This window comes from Ranitomeya imitator, chromosome 6 (assembly GCF_032444005.1).
Source record: "Ranitomeya imitator isolate aRanImi1 chromosome 6, aRanImi1.pri, whole genome shotgun sequence".
Taxonomy (NCBI): domain Eukaryota; kingdom Metazoa; phylum Chordata; class Amphibia; order Anura; family Dendrobatidae; genus Ranitomeya; species Ranitomeya imitator.
In genome coordinates this window covers 563,691,982-563,713,256 of record NC_091287.1, presented here as the reverse complement: position 1 = coordinate 563,713,256, position 21,275 = coordinate 563,691,982, and the positions used below count along the sequence as shown (strand labels likewise).

Here is a 21,275-nt window from a genome sequence, read left to right as displayed (position 1 = left end):
GGAGAGTGCACACCCAGCGCTCCGGCCGCTCGCTCTCACATTAGGGTAAGTGCACACACCCAGCGCTCCGGCCGCTCACTCTCACATTAAGAAGAGTGCACACACCCAGCGCTCCAGCCGCTCGTTCTCACATTAGGGTAAGTGCACACACCCAGCGCTCCGGCCGTTCGCTCTCACATTAGGGTAAGTGCACACACCCAGCGCTCCGGCCGCTCGCTCTCACATTAAGGAGAGTGCACACACCCAGCGCTCCGGCCGCTCACTCTCACATTAAGAAGAGTGCACACACCCAGCGCTCCAGCCGCTCGTTCTCACATTAGGGTAAGTGCACACACCCAGCGCTCCGGCTGCTCACTCTCACATTAGGGTAAGCGCACACACCCAGCGCTCCGGCCACTCACTCTCACATTAGGGTAAGTGCACACACCCAGCGCTCCGGCAGCTCGCTGTCACATTAGGGTAAGTGCACACACCCAGCGCTCCGGCCGCTCTCACATTAGGGTAAGTGCACACACCCAGCGCTCCGGCCGCCCGTTCTCACATTAGGGTAAGTGCACACACCCAGCGCTCCGGCCGCCCGTTCTCACATTAGGGTAAGTGCACACACCCAGCGCTCCGGCTGCTCACTCTCACATTAGGGTAAGTGCACACACCCAGCGCTCCGGCCGCTCGCTCTCACATTAGGGTAAGTGCACACACCCAGCGCTCCGGCCGCTCACTCTCACATTAGGGTAAGTGCACACACCCAGCGCTCCGGCCGCTCGCTCTCACATTAAGGAGAGTGCACACCCAGCGCTCCGGCCGCTCGCTGTCACATTAGGGTAAGTGCACACACCCAGCGCTCCGGCCGCCCGTTCTCACATTAGGGTAAGTGCACACACCCAGCGCTCCGGCCGCCCGTTCTCACATTAGGGTAAGTGCACAAACCCGGCGCTCCGGCCGTTCGCTCTCACATTAGGGTAAGTGCACACACCCAGCGCTCCGGCCGCTCGCTCTCACATTAGGGTAAGTGCACACACCCAGCGCTCCGGCCGCTCACTCTCACATTAGGGTAAGTGCACACACCCAGCGCTCCGGCCGCTCGCTCTCACATTAGGGTAAGTGCACACACCCAGCGCTCCGGCCGCTCGCTCTCACATAGGAGAGTGCACACCCAGCGCTCCGGCCGCTCGCTCTCACATTAAGGAGAGTGCACACACCCAGCGCTCCGGCCGCTCGCTCTCACATTAGGGTAAGTGCACACACCCAGCGCTCCAGCCGTTCGCTCTCACATTAGGGTAAGTGCACACACCCAGCGCTCCGGCCGCTCGCTCTCACATTAAGGAGAGTGCACACACCCAGCGCTCCGGCCGCTCGCTCTCACATTAGGGTAAGTGCACACACCCAGCGCTCCGGCCGCTCACTCTCACATTAGGGTAAGTGCACACACCCAGCGCTCCGGCCGCTCGCTCTCACATTAGGGTAAGTGCACACACCCAGCGCTCCGGCCGCTCGCTCTCACATAGGAGAGTGCACACCCAGCGCTCCGGCCGCTCGCTCTCACATTAAGGAGAGTGCACACACCCAGCGCTCCGGCCGCTCGCTCTCACATTAGGGTAAGTGCACACACCCAGCGCTCCGGCCGCCCGATCTCACATTAGGGTAAGCGCACACACCCAGCGCTCCGGCCGCTCACTCTCACATTAGGGTAAGCGCACACACCCAGCGCTCCGGCCGCTCACTCTCACATTAGGGTAAGTGCACACACCCGGCGCTCCGGCCGTTCGCTCTCACATTAGGGTAAGTGCACACACCCAGCGCTCCGGCCGCTCACTCTCACATTAGGGTAAGTGCACACACCCAGCGCTCCGGCCGCTCGCTCTCACATTAAGGAGAGTGCACACCCAGCGCTCCGGCCGCTCGCTCTCACATTAAGGAGAGTGCACACCCAGCGCTCCGGCCGCTCGCTCTCACATTAGGGTAAGTGCACACACCCAGCGCTCCGGCCGCTCACTCTCACATTAGGGTAAGTGCACACACCCAGCGCTCCGGCCGCTCGCTCTCACATTAGGGTAAGTGCACACACCCAGCGCTCCGGCCGCTCGCTCTCACATAGGAGAGTGCACACCCAGCGCTCCGGCCGCTCGCTCTCACATTAAGGAGAGTGCACACACCCAGCGCTCCGGCCGCTCGCTCTCACATTAGGGTAAGTGCACACACCCAGCGCTCCGGCCGCCCGATCTCACATTAGGGTAAGTGCACACACCCAGCGCTCCGGCCGCTCGCTCTCACATTAGGGTAAGTGCACACACCCAGCGCTCCGGCCGCTCACTCTCACATTAGGGTAAGTGCACACACCCAGCGCTCCGGCCGCTCGCTCTCACATTAGGGTAAGTGCACACACCCAGCGCTCCGGCCGCTCGCTCTCACATTAAGGAGAGTGCACACACCCAGCGCTCCGGCCGCTCGCTCTCACATAGGAGAGTGCACACCCAGCGCTCCGGCCGCTCGCTCTCACATTAAGGAGAGTGCACACACCCAGCGCTCCGGCCGCTCGCTCTCACATTAGGGTAAGTGCACACACCCAGCGCTCCGGCCGCTCGCTCTCACATTAGGGTAAGTGCACACACCCAGCGCTCCGGCCGCTCGCTCACATTAGGGTAAGTGCACACACCCAGCGCTCCGGCCGCTCGCTCACATTAGGGTAAGCGCACACACCCAGCGCTCCGGCCGCTCGCTCACATTAGGGTAAGCGCACACACCCAGCGCTCCGGCCGCTCGCTCACATTAGGGTAAGTGCACACACCCAGCGCTCCGGCCGCTCGCTCTCACATTAGGGTAAGTGCACACACCCAGCGCTCCGGCCGCTCGCTCTCACATTAGGGTAAGTGCACACACCCAGCGCTCCGGCCGCTCACTCTCACATTAAGAAGAGTGCACACACCCAGCGCTCCAGCCGCTCGTTCTCACATTAGGGTAAGTGCACACACCCAGCGCTCCGGCTGCTCACTCTCACATTAGGGTAAGTGCACACACCCAGCGCTCCGGCCGCTCACTCTCACATTAGGGTAAGTGCACACACCCAGCGCTCCGGCCGCTCACTCTCACATTAGGGTAAGCGCACACACCCAGCGCTCCGGCCGCTCGCTCACATTAGGGTAAGTGCACACACCCAGCGCTCCGGCCGCTCGCTCACATTAGGGTAAGTGCACACACCCAGCGCTCCGGCCGCTCGCTCTCACATTAGGGTAAGTGCACACACCCAGCGCTCCGGCCGCTCGCTCTCACATTAAGGAGAGTGCACACACCCAGCGCTCCGGCCGCTCGCTCTCACATTAGGGTAAGTGCACACACCCAGCGCTCCGGCCGCTCACTCTCACATTAAGAAGAGTGCACACACCCAGCGCTCCAGCCGCTCGTTCTCACATTAGGGTAAGTGCACACACCCAGCGCTCCGGCCGTTCGCTCTCACATTAGGGTAAGTGCACACACCCAGCGCTCCGGCCGCTCGCTCTCACATTAAGGAGAGTGCACACACCCAGCGCTCCGGCCGCTCACTCTCACATTAAGAAGAGTGCACACACCCAGCGCTCCAGCCGCTCGTTCTCACATTAGGGTAAGTGCACACACCCAGCGCTCCGGCCGCTCGCTCTCACATTAGGGTAAGTGCACACACCCAGCGCTCCGGCCGCTCGCTCTCACATTAAGGAGAGTGCACACCCAGCGCTCCGGCCGCTCACTCTCACATTAGGGTAAGTGCACACACCCAGCGCTCCGGCCGCTCACTCTCACATTAGGGTAAGTGCACACACCCAGCGCTCCGGCCGCTCACTCTCACATTAGGGTAAGTGCACACACCCAGCGCTCCGGCCGCTCGCTCTCACATTAGGGTAAGTGCACACACCCAGCGCTCCGGCCGCTCACTCTCACATTAGGGTAAGTGCACACACCCAGCGCTCCGGCCGCTCACTCTCACATTAGGGTAAGTGCACACACCCAGCGCTCCGGCCGCTCACTCTCACATTAGGGTAAGTGCACACACCCAGCGCTCCGGCCGCTCACTCTCACATTAGGGTAAGTGCACACACCCAGCGCTCCGGCCGCTCGCTCTCTCATTAGGGTAAGTGCACACACCCAGCGCTCTGGCCGGTCACTCTCACATTGCAGCCACATTCATCAGTCTCTGGCTGCTCTGTCATGTACTCCGATTGTAAATATATTATTGATGAGTAGCCGTACATCGGTCCAGCACTAGATCACAGATGAGGGGGTGGAGGGACATTTCCAAAAGCTGCTTACTGCAGTCAGCGCTGTTCAGTCAGCCGCAGGTAAAATAACACAGAGAACGAACAGGGCTGGGATGGACGGGCATAGCGCCGCTGATTTCTAGGGTCCATGGTATAGTAGCGGGTTATGGCTGCCATTAGCCGGTCATAGCGTCACTTAGACTATCGGGGTTAGTTCTCATGAGACATTTAAGGTGCGGAGCTCCCAGACAAACCACGAGCTCCACGGTCCCAAGAAGCAACAGACGAGAAGAACTCAACACCCCAGGATAATCCGGCAGGTACGGCGACACCGGCCACCAGGTCTGTTCGCACTGTTACCATATAGCGGGTTTTTTAGTACCTTTCTAGTGCAACAGCAGCAAAACACTCAGTTCTGCATCTTCATACAGCCGACGCACGAGCAGCTTCCTACACAAACAGACTTTCTGGAAAAATCACCCAAAAATCTGAACACTCAGTGTAGGATTTCACCACGGATGTCGGTGTGGACATACAGTAACACAACGTGGCTGTGTGCTGCGAGGACGAGTCTGACAGATGGTGAATCTGCACCGGGCAGGACAGAAAATCCATAGAAAATAACATGAGACCACATCTATGAATATCCTATCACTGGATGGTGGCCCGATTCGGATGTATCGGGTATTCTACAATATGTAGGTAGTATATAACACAGGCTACGTAGTATATAGCAGAGCTACGTAGTATAGAACACTGCCACGTAGTATATAACATAGCCTCGTAGTGTATTGCACAGGCATGTAGTATATTGGTCAGCCACGTAGTATATAGCAGAGCTACGTAGTATATAACATAGCCACGTTGTATATTGTAGTATATTGCACTGCCACGTAGTATATAACAGAGCCACGTAGTATATTGCACAGTCGACGTACTATATAACAGAACCGACACAGCCACATAATATATTGCACAGCTACGTAGTATATAGAACAGAGCACGTAGTATATTGCACAGCCACATAGTATATTGCACAGCCACATTGTATATTGCCCAGCTACATAGTATATAGCAGAGATGTAGTATATAACAGAGCCCACGCAGTATGTAACACAGCCCACGTAGTATATAGCAATGTGTGCACTATATGCGTGGTTAAAAAAGACTTAAAATAAAAAATAAACACATACTCACCTTCCGAGGGTCCCTTGTAGTCCTGGCGCCTATGTACGGTGCACGCGTCAGATTCCGGTCCCAGGGTTGGTATGAGCGCAGGACCTGTGATGACATCGCGGTCACATGACCGTGACGTCATGGCAGGTCCTTCTCGCATAGCATCCTTAGCACCAGAACTTGCCGCCTGCACTGCCGAGGACAGCAGGCGAAGTAGGAGGGTGAGAATAACCTTTTTTTATTATTATTATTTTTAACATTAGATCGTTTTACTATTAATGCTGCATATGCAGCATCAATAGTAAAAAGTTGGTCACACAGGGTTAATAGCCACGGTAACAGAGTGCATTACACCGTGGTCCGTTAACTCTGGCATTAACCCTGTGTGAGCGCTCAGCGCTGACTGCAGGGCAGTAAAGCAGCGGCAATTTCGCTGCCAGACTATGGCCGTCACTGATTGGTTGTGGCAATGGTCGTGGGCGTTTTGCCACAACCAATCAGTGACTTGAATTTCCATGACAGACAGAGGCCGCGACCAATGAATATCCGTGACAGACGGAAGTGACCCTTAGACAATTATATAGTAGACTAGATGGTGGCCCGATTCTAACACATCGGATACTCTAGAAAATGTATGTCCACGTAGTATATTGCCCAGCCACGTAGTGTATTGCCCAGCCACGTAGTATATTGCCCAGTCACGTAGTATATTGCCCAGTCACATAGTATATTGCCCAGCCACATAGTATATTGCCCAGCCACGTAGTATATTGCCCAGCCACGTAGTATATTGCCCAGTCACGTAGTATATTGCCCAGCCACGTAGTATATTGCCCAGTCACGTAGTATATTGCCCAGCCACGTAGTATATTGCCCAGCCACGTAGTATATTGCCCAGCTATGTAGTATATTGCCCAGTCACGTAGTATATTGCCCAGCTATGTAGTATATTGCCCAGCCACGTAGTATATTGCCCAGCCACGTAGTATATTGCCCAGCTATGTAGTATATTGCCCAGCCACGTAGTATATTGCCCAGCCACGTAGTATATTGCCCAGATATGTAGTATATTGCCCAGCCACGTAGTATATTGCCCAGCCACGTAGTATATTGCCCAGCCACGTAGTATATTGCCCAGCTATGTAGTATATTGCCCAGCCACGTAGTATATTGCCCAGCTATACAGTATATTGCCCAGCCACGTAGTATATTGCCCAGCCACGTAGTATATTGCCCATTCGCGTAGTATATTGCCCAGCTATGTAGTATATTGCCCAGTGACGTAGTATATTGCTCAGCCACGTATGTCACAGGTTAAAAAATAAACATATACTCACCTTCCGAGGGCCCCTTGTAGTTCGGTCACATGACCGTGACTTTATGGCAGGTCATTCTCGCGCAGGCGCGCAGGACCTGTGATGACGTCGCGGTAGGTCGTTCTCGCGCAGGCACTGTGATGACGTCGCGGTCACATGACCGTGACGTCATGGCAAGTCCTTCTCGCGCAGAGCCTGTGATGACGCCGCGGTCACATGACCGTGACGTCATGGCAGGTCCTTCTCCCATACCATCCTTGGCAACGGAACCTGCCAGAGGTCACCGGAGCGTCGCGAAAGGTGAGTATATAATGATTTGTTATTTTTTTTAAATTATTTTTAACATTAGATGTTTTTACTATTGACGCTGCATAGGCAGCATCAATAGTAAAAACTTGGTCACACAGGGTTTATAGCGGCGATAACGGAGTGAGTTACCCGCGGCATAACGCGGTCCGTTACCGCTGGCATTAACCCTGTGTGAGCTGTGACTGCGGGGAGTATGGAGCGGGCGCCGACTGCAGGGGAGTAGGGAGGGACTAATCGGACTGTGGCCGTCGCTGATTGGTCGCGGCAGCCATGACAGATAGCTGGCGAGACCAATCAGCGACTTGGATTCCATGACAGACAGAGGCCGCGACCAATGAATATCCGTGACAGACAAAAAGACAGAAGGACAAAAAGACGGAAGTGACCCATAGACAATTATATAGTAGATTAGGTGAAATCTGAAGCCCACCCATAAAATCTGGGCACAAAATTGGGCGCTCATTGGGGTCTGAATGTTATCACCTTTTTCCACCGACAGCCCCCGAACACTTTATATCCTGGGGGCTTCTCAAATGTCCATTTTTTGTTTCTTTCTGCAGCCTGATGAAACCGTTTGTGTGCTTGCACGGTCTGTGATTTCACGGCCCTGTTGGAGACTCATCTGGAAATCGGAGCAAGAAAAGCGCTTCCTAGAATCCTCCAGCACAGACCGTCAGACCATGCAGAAAATCGCACGTGAATTGGTCAGTATGTGGGGAGAACGCGCCTGTCTGCAGTCAGAAGAGAGAATCTAAAGGAGCGCTACACCTGAGGAGTGTACAGTGATACAGCGAGCGGTGAACTCATTTTCGCTCACCGTTTTATTTTCGTGCTCGCTTGGCTTTCCTGTTGTCTAGTCTACTTTCGCACGGTCTTTCTATTGCTTGGCTTTCCTGTTGCCCACTATCGCACGGTCTTTCTATGGCTTGGCTTTCCTCCTGTTTCGTCTACTATCGCACGGTCTATCGCTTGGCTTTCTTGTTGTCTCGTCTACTGTCGCACGGTCTGTCTATCGCTTGGCTTTCCTGTTGTCTCGTCTACTGTCGCATGGTCTATCGCTTGGCTTTCCTGTTGTCTCGTCTACTGTCGCATGGTCTATCGCTTGGCTTTCCTGTTGTCTCGTCTACTGTCGCATGGTCTATCGCTTGGCTTTCCTGTTGTCTCGTCTACTGTCGCATGGTCTATCGCTTGGCTTTCTTGTCTCCTCTACTGTCGCACGGTCTGTCTATCGCTTGGCTTTCCTGTTGTCTTGTCTGCTAACAAAAAAACTCCTTTCATACCAACATGAGGCATAAAGCCAATGTATACATTTTGTTTATTTCCCCAAGAAAAAAAAAAACCTATTCAATCATCCACCAAATGCCACTGAAAATGGATGCAGAGGTTAACGCGTTTCACCAGACTGCACGACTGATAACGATGCGCTGTCTCAGATCGCTTTCTGTTATAAGCCAAAACTGGGAATAAAACGAACATGGAAAAAAAAGCATCATGGGAAGGTTTGCAACTCTTTCTAAGCCAAATCCAAATGTGGACCAAAAATACAAATACTGATCCAAGACACCGATCGAAAGCGGCCCACGTGACGGTGACCTCGGGGCGTGTTCGTGGCAAAAAAGGCGTGAGTCTTTCATACAAAAACCTGTGAACCGAAAAATCCCCATTTACAGATTTAGGTTCCCATGAGGCAACAGTTATTCTACAGGTGCGGACCCCAGACATCCGCAGCGCATCCTGTGCAATGAAAACTTATGAATTTGCACAGAATACATTTTCTGTTTCAACCTCTCTCTATTTTCAAGACACCTGCTTGCTGTCAGTGATGCGAGCACTTGTTTAGACCTGAGGCAGAAAACCTGCCGTCACTCAGCTGCTGCTTACGTTACAGTGTATCGGTGTAGGTAAACATCACACAGCAAGGATCTGAAACGTGGAGAGTGCTGCAGAAGTTTTCATTCCCCCAGGGCTGAGCTTTACTTACAGATGACGGGACCAGCTGCGCAGTTGGAGCAGCATAAGGTGCAGCGAGCCCCGAGTGCTGGCAGACAGCATACAAGACCCGGGCACCACAGTGACGGGCAGGACTGGCACACTCCACAGTGCAGCATGTCGATGCAAGGTGCCAAATCGCAACGCTACGTGAAGACAAGGAGAGCAGCCTGAAGAAACGCAGCGAGGAACCGGAAAATGGAGATGATTCTCCAAAAAGAGATATGCAAAACCGCGGCCCCACGGAGGTATAAATAGCCAGGGCTGCAGAGCGACTCCGCGCACTCGGATCACACAGATCGCGGCTGCGAGCAGCTCCTCCCTCCGCTCTGAACGTGGCCTCAGAGCAGCGGAGCTTTATACACTGGTGGGCATCACACTGCCAGCACCGGCGGGGGCACACCGTATTAATACATCAAGGGAAAATACAGGCAGCTCAGAAAACGGACAATAAAAAGCTCATCAGAGGCCGCGCCGACCCCCGGGAGCAGTGCGAGAGCAGCGGAGGGGCGGCTCACTGGCATTGCTGCAGATAAACATGTGCCCTGAATACCAAGCAGCCACGGCGGAGGCATCCGTGTCACCTAATCCAACCTGTCACAACACAGCGAGAGGAGCCCTCATCATCGCCGAGAACGGGAGCGGATCAGAGGAAATCCTCCCCCATAATGGCCCGCAATCCCCGTCCCCCGCACCGCCTGGGAGAGGCCTGCAGTGTACTGCAGCAAGGGCCGCGGGGCCAGCAATGCCCCCCGCCAGAGACAGCAATGCCCCCCGCCAGAGACAGCAATGCCCCCCCCGCCAGAGACAGCAATGCCCCCCCCGCCAGAGACAGCAATGCCCCCCCCCCGCCAGAGACAGCAATGTCCCCCCCCGCCAGAGACAGCAATGCCCCCCGCCAGAGACAGCAATGCCCCCCGCCAGAGACAGCAATGCCCCCCGCCAGAGACAGCAATGCCCCCCGCCAGAGACAGCAATGCCCCCCGCCAGAGACAGCAATGCCCCCCGCCAGAGACAGCAATGCCCCCCGCCAGAGACAGTAATGCCACCCCCCCCGCCAGAGACAGCAATGCCCCCCCCCGCCAGAGACAGCAATGCCCCCCCCCCCCGCCAGAGACAGTAATGTCCCCCCCCGCCAGAGACAGCAATGCCCCCCGCCAGAGACAGCAATGCCCCCCGCCAGAGACAGCAATGCCCCCCCGCCAGAGACAGTAATGCCACCCCCCCGCCAGAGACAGTAATGCCCCCCCCGCCAGAGCCAGTAATGCCCCCCCCGCCAGAGACAGCAATGCCCCCCGCCAGAGACAGCAATGCCCCCCCCGCCAGAGACAGCAATGCCCCCCGCCAGAGACAGCAATGCCCCCCGCCAGAGACAGCAATGCCCCCCGCCAGAGACAGCAATGCCCCCCGCCAGAGACAGCAATGCCCCCCGCCAGAGACAGCAATGCCCCCCGCCAGAGACAGCAATGCCCCCCGCCAGAGACAGCAATGCCCCCCGCCAGAGACAGCAATGCCCCCCGCCAGAGACAGCAATGCCCCCCGCCAGAGACAGCAATGCCCCCCGCCAGAGACAGCAATGCCCCCCGCCAGAGACAGCAATGCCCCCCGCCAGAGACAGCAATGCCCCCCGCCAGAGACAGCAATGCCCCCCGCCAGAGACAGCAATGCCCCCCGCCAGAGACAGCAATGCCCCCCGCCAGAGACAGCAATGCCCCCCGCCAGAGACAGCAATGCTCCCCCCCCCCCCCCCGCCGGAGACAGCAATGCCCCCCCACCAGAGCCAGCAATGCCCCCAGCCAGAGTCAGCAATGCCCCCCGCCAGAGCCAGTAATGCCCCCCCCCCCCTGCCAGAGCCAGCAATGCTTCCCCCTGCCAGAGACAGCAATGCCCCCCGCCGGAGCCAGCAATGCCCCCCCCCCCCCCCCCCCGCCAATGCCAGCAATGCCCCATCCCCAGCCAGAGCCAGTAATGCCCCCCGCCGGAGACAGCAATGCCCCCCACAGGAGACAGCAATGCCCCCCTCCACAGCCAGCAATGCCCCCAGCCACAGCCAGCAATGCCCCCCACAGGAGACAGCAATGCCCCCCTCCACAGCCAGCAATGCCCCCAGCCACAGCCAGCAATGCCCCCCACAGGAGACAGCAATGCCCCCCTCCACAGCCAGCAATGCCCCCAGCCACAGCCAGCAATGCCCCCAGCCACAGCCAGCAATGCCCCAGACACAGCCAGCAATGCCCCCAGACACATCCAGCAATGCCCCCAGACACATCCAGCAATGCCCCCAGACACAGCCAGCAATGCCCCCGCCACAGCCAGCAATGCCCCCGCCACAGCCAGCAATGCCCCCCCGACAGACAGCAATGCCCCCCCGCTAGAGACAGCAATGCCAACCGCCAGAGACAGCAATGCCCCCCCCTAAATCCAGTAATGCCCCCCGCCAGAGCCAGCAGTGCCCGTCCTGTATATATGTCCGGTCTGTACCAGCAGTGCCCGTCCTGTATATATGTCCGGTCTGTACCAGCAGTGCCCGTCCTGTATATATGTCCGGCTTGTACCAGCAGTGCCCGTCCTGCATATATGTCCGGCCTGTACCAGCAGTGCCCGTCCTGTATATATGTCCGGTCTGTGCCAGCAGTGCCCGTCCTGTATATATGTCCGGTCTGTACCAGCAGTGCCCGTCCTGTATATATGTCCGGCCTGTACCAGCAGTGCCCGTCCTGCATATATGTCCGGCCTGTACCAGCAGTGCCCGTCCTGCATATATGTCCGGCCTGTGCCAGCAGTGCCCGTCCTGTATATATGTCCGGTCTGTGCCAGCAGTGCCCGTCCTGTATATATGTCCGGCCTGTACCAGCAGTGCCCGTCCTGCATATATGTCCGTCCTGTGCCAGCAGTGCCCGTCCTGTATATATGTCCGTCCTGTACCAGCAGTGCCCGTCCTGTATATATATCCGTCCTGTACCAGCAGTGCCCGTCCTGTATATATATCCGTCCTGTACCAGCAGTGCCCGTCCTGTATATATGTCCCGTCTGTACCAGCAGTGGCGGTCCTGTGTATATGTCCGTTATGTGCCAGCAGTGCCCGTCCTGTATATATGTCCGGCCTGTACCAGCAGTGCCCGTCCTGTATATATGTCCGGCCTGTACCAGCAGTGCCCGTGCTGTATATATGTCCGGGCAGTGCCAGCAGTGTCCGTCCTGTATATGTGTCCAGCCTGTGCCAGCAGTGTCCGTCCTGTATATGTGTCCAGCCTGTGCCAGCAGTGTCCGTCCTGTGTATGTGTCCAGCCTGTGCCAGCAGTGCCCATCCTGCATATATGTCCGGCCTGTGCCAGCAGTGCCCGTCCTGTATATGTGTCCGGCCTGTGCCAGCAGTGTCCGTCCTGTATATGTGTCCGGCCTGTGCCAGCAGTGCCTGTCCTGTATATGTGTCCGGCCTGTGCCAGCAGTGTCCGTCCTGTATATGTGTCCGGCCTGTGCCAGCAGTGTCCGTCCTGTATATGTGTCCGGCCTGTGCCAGCAGTGCCCGTCCTGTATATGTGTCCGGCCTGTGCCAGCAGTGCCCGTCCTGTATATGTGTCCGGCCTGTACCAGCAGTGCCCGCAGTGTCCATCCTGTATATGTGTCCAGCCTGTGCCAGCAGTGTCCGTCCTGTGTATGTGTCCAGCCTGTGCCAGCAGTGCCCATCCTGCATATATGTCCGGTCTGTACCAGCAGTGGCGGTCCTGTATATATGTCCGTTCTGTGCCAGCAGTGCCCGTCCTGTATATATGTCCGGCCTGTGCCAGCAGTGCCCGTCCTGTATATATGTCCAGCCTGTGCCAGCAGTGTCCGTCCTGTATATGTGTCCGGCCTGTACCAGCAGTGCCCGTCCTGTATATATGTCCGGCCTGTACCAGCAGTGCCCGTCCTGTATATATGTCCAGCCTGTACCAGCAGTGCCCGGTCTGTATATTTGTCCGGCCTGTGCCAGCAGTGTCCGTCCTGTATGTGTGTCCGGCCTGTACCAGCAGTGCCCGTCCTGTATATATGCCCGTCCTGTGTATATGTCCGGCCTGTGCCAGCAGTGCCCGTCCTGTGTATATGTCCGGCCTGTGCCAGCAGTGCCCGTCCTGTGTATATGTCCGGCCTGTGCCAGCAGTGCCCGTCCTGTATATATGTCCGGTCTGTACCAGCAGTGGCGGTCCTGTATATATGTCCGTTCTGTACCAGCAGTGGCGGTCCTGTATATATGTCCGTTCTGTGCCAGCAGTGCCCGTCCTGTATATATGTCCAGCCTGTACCAGCAGTGCCCGTCCTGTATATATGTCCAGCCTGTACCAGCAGTGCCCGGTCTGTATATTTGTCCGGCCTGTGCCAGCAGTATCCGTCCTGTATATGTGTCCGGCCTGTACCAGCAGTGCCCGTCCTGTATATATGCCCGTCCTGTGTATATGTCCGGCCTGTGCCAGCAGTGCCCGTCCTGTGTATATGTCCGGCCTGTGCCAGCAGTGCCCGTCCTGTATATATGTCCGGTCTGTGCCAGCAGTGCCCGTCCTGTATATATGTCCGGTCTGTGCCAGCAGTGCCCATCCTGTATATATGTCCGGTCTGTGCCAGCAGTACCCGTCCTGTATATGTGTCCGGCCTGTACCAGCAGTGCCCGTCCTGTATATATGTCCGGTCTGTGCCAGCAGTGCCCGTCCTGTATATATGTCCGGCCTGTGCCAGCAGTGCCCGTCCTGTAGGTAATATTAAGGCTCTGGGCACCTCCGCCCCTGGCAGCACAGGCCACATTACCGCGCTCCATGCAGCACCATCATACAGGACCATTAGGATAAGGAGGTGATTGACAACAGCTGACAGCCCAGCAGCAGTGTTCCTCAGCTACTTAAAGGGGAAGTTCTATCTCTTTCTCCGATAATCACTGGCTGCCAGGAGGACAACGTGCCGTCCCCATGATGGCCCAGGTACGGTGTAAGGCCCCTGGCCCCGGCGGACAAGCCTTATATCCTGGAGTCCCCCTATACCACACCATGATTAACCCTTCCCACGCCACCCTCTGTGCAACTCTTTTTTCCCTACACGTCAGCACTGACAGCTTGGGCTTCTGCCTAACATTGCAATAAGCAGGGCTGCAGTGTAAAGCATGGGGGATCGCAGCGCTCAGCAGCCCCACAACTCCTCTCCCTTAAGTCACCGCACACACTGATCACATCCTCACACTGAGGGTCCGAAGGGGGGACCCCACAATAACCCGGAACCATCCACACGACCTCAGGTGACCCCCACATTAACCCTATCATCACCATCAGGAAGAAAAGGACACAACACATTAACTCTGAGCAGTGAAGAGTTAAATGAATAACCAGTTACTGCAGAGAACAGATTATTAACCCTTCCCTCCCCTCACACCGGTATAAGATGCTGACGAGGCCCCGTATTAACCCTTCCCTCCCCTCACACCGGTATAAGATGCTGACGAGGCCCCGTATTAACCCTTCCCTCCCCTCACACCGGTATAAGATGCTGACGAGGCCCCGTATTAACCCTTCCCTCCCCTCACACCGGTATAAGATGCTGACGAGGCCCCGTATTAACCCTTCCCTCCCCTCACGACGGTATAAGATGCTGCCGAGGCCCATATTAACCCTTCCCTCCCCTCACACCGGTATAAGATGCTGCCGAGGCCCATATTAACCCTTCCCTCCCCTCACACCGGTATAAGATGCTGATGAGGCCTCGTATTAACCCTTCCCTCCCCTCACACAGGTATAAGATGCTGCCGAGGCCCCGTATTAACCCTTCCCTCCCCTCACACCGGTATAAGATGCTGACGAGGCCCCGTATTAACCCTTCCCTCCCCTCACACCGGTATAAGATGCTGACGAGGTCCCGTATTAACCCTTCCCTCCCCTCACACAGGTATAAGATGCTGCCGAGGCCCCGTATTAACCCTTCCCTCCCCTCACACCGGTATAAGATGCTGACGAGGCCCCGTATTAACCCTTCCCTCCCCTCACACAGGTATAAGATGCTGACGAGGCCCCGTATTAACCCTTCCCTCCCCTCACACCGGTATAAGATGGTGACGAGGCCCCGTATTAACCCTTCCCTCCCCTCACACCGGTATAAGATGCTGACGAGGCCCCGTATTAACCCTTCCCTCCCCTCACACCGGTATAAGATGCTGACGAGGCCCCGTATTAACCCTTCCCTCCCCTCACACAGGTATAAGATGCTGACGAGGCCCCGTATTAACCCTTCCCTCCCCTCACACCGGTATAAGATGCTGACGAGGCCCCGTATTAACCCTTCCCTCCCCTCACACCGGTATAAGATGCTGCCGAGGCCCCGTATTAACCCTTCCCTCCCCTCACACCGGTATAAGATGCTGACGAGGCCCCGTATTAACCCTTCCCTCCCCTCACACAGGTATAAGATGCTGACGAGGCCCCGTATTAACCCTTCCCTCCCCTCACACCGGTATAAGATGCTGACGAGGCCCCGTATTAACCCTTCCCTCCCCTCACACCGGTATAAGATGCTGCCGAGGCCCCGTATTAACCCTTCCCTCCCCTCACACCGGTATAAGATGCTGACGAGGCCCCGTATTAACCCTTCCCTCCCCTCACACCGGTATAAGATGCTGCCGAGGCCCCGTATTAACCCTTCCCTCCCCTCACACCGGTATAAGATGCTGACGAGACCCCGTATTAACCCTTCCCTCCCCTCACACGGGTATAAGATGCTGCCGAGGCCCCGTATTAACCCTTCCCTCCCCTCACACAGGTATAAGATGCTGACGAGGCCCCGTATTAACCCTTCCCTCCCCTCACACCGGTATAAGATGCTGACGAGGCCCCGTATTAACCCTTCCCTCCCCTCACACAGGTATAAGATGCTGACGAGGCCCCGTATTAACCCTTCCCTCCCCTCACACCGGTATAAGATGCTGCCGAGGCCCCGTATTAACACTTCCCTCCCCTCACACAGGTATAAGATGCTGACGAGGCCCCGTATTAACCCTTCCCTCCCCTCACACCGGTATAAGATGCTGCCGAGGCCCCGTATTAACCCTTCCCTCCCCTCACACCGGTATAAGATGCTGACGAGACCCCGTATTAACCCTTCCCTCCCCTCACACAGGTATAAGATGCTGACGAGGCCCCGTATTAACCCTTCCCTCCCCTCACACGGGTATAAGATGCTGACGAGGCCCCGTATTAACCCTTCCCTCACACCGGTATAAGATGCTGACGAGGCCCCGTATTAACCCTTCCCTCCCCTCACACCGGTATAAGATGCTGACGAGGCCCAGTATTAACCCTTCCCTCCCCTCACACCGGTATAAGATGCTGACGAGGCCCCGTATTAACCATTCCCTCCCCTCACACAGGTATAAGATGCTGCCGAGGCCCCGTATTAACACTTCCCTCCCCTCACACAGGTATAAGATGCTGACGAGGCCCCGTATTAACCCTTCCCTCCCCTCACACCGGTATAAGATGCTGACGAGGCCCCGTATTAACCATTCCCTCCCCTCACACAGGTATAAGATGCTGCCGAGGCCCCGTATTAACACTTCCCTCCCCTCACACAGGTATAAGATGCTGCCGAGGCCCCGTATTAACCCTTCCCTCCCCTCACACAGGTATAAGATGCTGACGAGGCCCCGTATTAACCCTTCCCTCCCACCGGTATAAGATGCTGACGAGGCCCCGTATTAACCCTTCCTTCCCCTCACACCGGTATAAGATGCTGACGAGGCCCCGTATTAACCCTTCCCTCCCCTCACACCGGTATAAGATGCTGACGAAGCCCCGTATTAACCCTTCCCTCCCCTCACACCGGTATAAGATGCTGACGAGGCCCCGTATTAACCCTTCCCTCCCCTCACACCGGTATAAGATGCTGCCGAGGCCCCGTATTAACCCTTCCCTCCCCTCACACGGGTATAAGATGCTGACGAGGCCCCGTATTAACCCTTCCCTCCCCTCACACGGGTATAAGATGCTGACGAGGCCCCGTATTAACCCTTCCCTCCCCTCACACGGGTATAAGATGCTGACGAGGCCCCGTATTAACCCTTCCCTCCCCTCACACCGGTATAAGATGCTGACGAAGCCCCGTATTAACCCTTCCCTCCCCTCACACCGGTATAAGATGCTGACGAAGCCCCGTATTAACCCTTCCCTCCCCTCACACCGGTATAAGATGCTGACGAGGCCCCGAATTAACCCTTCCCTCCCCTCACACCGGTATAAGATGCTGACGAGGCCCCGTATTAACCCTTCCCTCCCCTCACACCGGTATAAGATGCTGACGAGGCCCCGTATTAACCCTTCCCTCCCCTCACACCGGTATAAGATGCTGCCGAGGCCCCGTATTAACCCTTCCCTCCCCTCACACCGGTATAAGATGCTGACGAGGCCCCGTATTAACCCTTCCCTCCCCTCACACCGGTATAAGATGCTGCCGAGGCCCCGTATTAACCCTTCCCTCCCCTCACACATGCGGAGGATGCTGCGGTTACCTCTCCGCCATCTTCCCGGCGGTGCTCGTCGCTGGCTCCTCCGTTGCTGGTGTCCCCGGGGTCTCCGGGCCCTGTGCTGGGGGTTAGGAGGGAGCTCGGGAAGCCATGAGGACGAGGAGGACGGATGTGGCGGAGGATGAGGCCGCCCGTCCCCCCCGCGAACACCGGCAGTCCTCTCTCCTCTCTGTCAGGCAGCGGCGCCGCGCAGGCGAGAGACAACGCGCGTCCACGTGCAGTCACCTGCTGCTAAGCGCGTCCCCGAGCAGCGCGCCCCCCGGGACAGCAGCAGGTGCGGGGCCGAGCGCGTCCGCTACTATCTGTATACTACTATACTGTGGGGCTATTATCTGTGGGGCTATTATCTGTGGTTTTTATCTTTGGGGCTATTATCTGTGGGGTTATTATCTGTAGGGTTATTATCTGGGGTTTTTATCTTTGGGGCTATTATCTGTAGGGTTATTATCTGGGGTTTTTATCTTTGGGGCTATTATCTGTGGGGTTATTATCTGTGGGGTTATTATCTGTAGGGTTATTATCTGGGGTTATTATCTGTGGGGCTATTATCTGTGGGGTTATTATCTGTGGGGTTATTATCTGTCTGGCTATTATCTGTGGGGTTAATATCTGTGGGGTTATTATCTGTGGGGCTATTATCTGTGGGGCTATTATCTGTGGGGTTATTATCTGTGGGGCTATTATCTGTCTGGCTATTATCTGTGGGGCTATTATCTGTGGGGTTATTATCTGTGGGGTTATTATCTGTGGGGTTATTATCTGTGGGGTTATTATCTGTCTGGCTATTATCTGTGGGGCTATTATCTGTGGGGTTATTATCTGTGGGGTTATTATCTGTGGGGCTATTATCTGTCTGGCTATTATCTGTGGGGCTATTATCTGTGGGGTTATTATCTGTGGGGTTATTATCTGTGGGGCTGTTATCTGTGGGGTTATTATCTGTGGGGCTATTATCTGTGGGGTTATTATCTGTGGGGCTATTATCTGTGGGGTTATCTGTGGGGCTATTATCTGTGGGGTTATTATCTGTGGGGCTATTATCTGTGGGGCTGTTATCTGTGGGGTTATTATCTGTGGGGCTATTATCTGTGGGGTTATTATCTGTGGGGCTATTATCTGTGGGGTTATCTGTGGGGCTATTATCTGTGGGGTTATTATCTGTGGGGCTATTATCTGTGGGGCTATTATCTGTGGGGCTATTATCTGTGGGGTTATTATCTGTGGGGCTATTATCTGTGGGGTTATTATCTGTGGGGCTATTATCTGTGGGGCTATTATCTGTGGGGCTATTATCTGTGGGGTTATTATCTGTGGGGTTATTATCTGGGGTTATTATCTGTGGGGCTATTATCTGTGGGGTTATTATCTGTGGGGCTGTTATCTGTGGGGCTGTTATCTGTGGGGTTATTATCTGTGGGGCTATTATCTGTGGGGTTATTATCTGTGGGGTTATTATCTGTGGGGTTATTATCTGTGGGGCTATTATCTGTGGGGTTATCTGTGGGGCTATTATCTGTGGGGTTATTATCTGTGGGGCTATTATCTGTGGGGTTATTATCTGTGGGGCTGTTATCTGTGGGGCGGTTATCTGTGGGGCTCTTATCTGTGGGGTTATCATCTGTGGGGCTATTATCTGTGGGGCTATTATCTGTGGGGCTATTATCTGTGGGGTTATTATCTGTGGGGCTATTATCTGTGGGGTTATTATCTGTGGGGTTATTATCTGTGGGGCTATTATCTGTGGGGTTATTATCTGTGGGGCTATTATCTGTGGGGCTACTATCTGTATACTACTATACTGTGGGGCTATTATCTGTGGGGTTATTATCTGTGGGGCTATTATCTGTGGGGCTATTATCTGTGGGGCTATTATCTGTGGGGTTATTATCTGTGGGGCTATTATCTGTGGGGTTATTATCTGTAGGGTTATTATCTGTGGGGTTATTATCTGTAGGGTTATTATCTGTGGGGCTATTATCTGTGGGGCTATTATCTGTGGGGTTATTATCTGTGGGGCTATTATCTGTGGGGCTATTATCTGTGGGGTTATTATCTGTGGGGTTATTATCTGTAGGGCTATTATCTGTGGGGCTATTATCTGTGGGGCTATTATCTGTGGGGTTATTATCTGTGGGGCTATTATCTGTGGGGCTATTATCTGTGGGGCTACTATCTGTATACTACTATACTGTGGGGCTATTATCTGTGGGGTTATTATCTGTGGGGCTATTATCTGTGGGGCTATTATCTGTGGGGCTATTATCTGTGGGGCTATTATCTGTGGGGTTATTATCTGTAGGGCTATTATCTGTGGGGCTATTATCTGTGGGGCTATTATCTGTGGGGCTATTATCTGTGGGGTTATTATCTGTAGGGTTATTATCTGTGGGGCTATTATCTGTGGGGCTATTATCTGTGGGGCTACTATCTGTATACTACTATACTGTGGGGCTATTATCTGTGGGGTTATTATCTGTGGGGCTATTATCTGTGGGGCTATTATCTGTGTGGCTATTATCTGTGGGGCTATTATCTGTGGGGTTATTATCTGTGGGGCTATTATCTGTGGGGTTATTATCTGTGGGGCTATTATCTGTGGGGTTATTATCTGTGGGGCTATTATCTGTGGGGCTATTATCTGTGGGGCTATTATCTGTGGGGCTATTATCTGTGGGGTTATTATCTGTGGGGTTATTATCTGTGGGGCTATTATCTGTGGGGTTATTATCTGTGGGGCTATTATCTGTGGGGCTATTATCTGTGGGGCTATTATCTGTGGGGTTATTATCTGTGGGGCTATTATCTGTGGGGTTATTATCTGTGGGGCTATTATCTGTGGGGTTATTATCTGTGGGGCTATTATCTGTGGGGTTATTATCTGTGGGGCTATTATCTGTGGGGCTATTATCTGTGGGGCTATTATCTGTGGGGTTATTATCTGTGGGGTTATTATCTGGGGTTATTATCTGTGGGGTTATTATCTGTGGGGCTATTATCTGTGGGGTTATTATCTGTGGGGTTATTATCTGTGGGGTTATTATCTGGGGTTATTATCTGTGGGTTTATTATCTGTGGGGCTATTATCTGTGGGGTTATTATCTGGGGTTATTATCTGTGGGGTTATCTGTGGGGTTATTATCTGGGGTTATTATCTGTGGGGTTATTATCTGTGGGGCTATTATCTGTGGGGTTATTATCTGTGGGGCTATTATCTGTGGGGCTATTATCTGTGGGGCTATTATCTGTGGGGCTATTATCTGTGGGGTTATTATCTGGGGTTATCATCTGTGGGGCTATTATCTGTGGGGCTATTATCTGTGGGGTTATTATCTGTGGGGTTATTATCTGTGGGGCTATTATCTGTGGGGCTATTATCTGTGGGGCTATTATCTGTGGGGTTATTATCTGTGGGGTTATTATCTGTGGGGTTATTATCTGTGGGGTTATTATCTGTGGGGCTATTATCTGTGGGGCTATTATCTGAGGGGTTATTATCTGGGGTTATCATCTGTGGGGCTATTATCTGTGGGGTTATTATCTGTGGGGCTATTATCTGTGGGGCTATTATCTGTTGGGTTATTATCTGTGGGGTTATTATCTGTGGGGTTATTATCTGTGGGGTTATTATCTGGGGTTATTATCTGTGGGGCTATTATCTGTGGGGCTATTATCTGTGGGGCTATTATCTGTGGGGCGAATATCTGTGGGGCGAATATCTGTGGGGCTATT

At 54.6% G+C, this 21,275-nt stretch overlaps 1 protein-coding gene across 5 annotated transcripts in view; it reads right to left on the bottom strand.

Annotated features, from left to right (window-relative positions):
* Positions 1–17,748, bottom strand: part of ARHGAP39 (Rho GTPase activating protein 39) — a 238,325-nt gene extending 220,577 nt beyond the window's left edge. For all 5 annotated transcript variants that reach the window (XR_011314149.1, XR_011314150.1, XR_011314148.1 and 2 more), the window contains exon 1: positions 17,532–17,748. Coding sequence is in view for 2 of the 5 variants with exons in the window: in XM_069732045.1 (XP_069588146.1) it covers positions 17,532–17,542 (11 nt within the window). In the remaining 3 variants the exon portion in view is untranslated. The remainder of the gene's footprint in view (positions 1–17,531) is intronic.
* Positions 17,749–21,275: the final 3,527 nt, after the last annotated feature.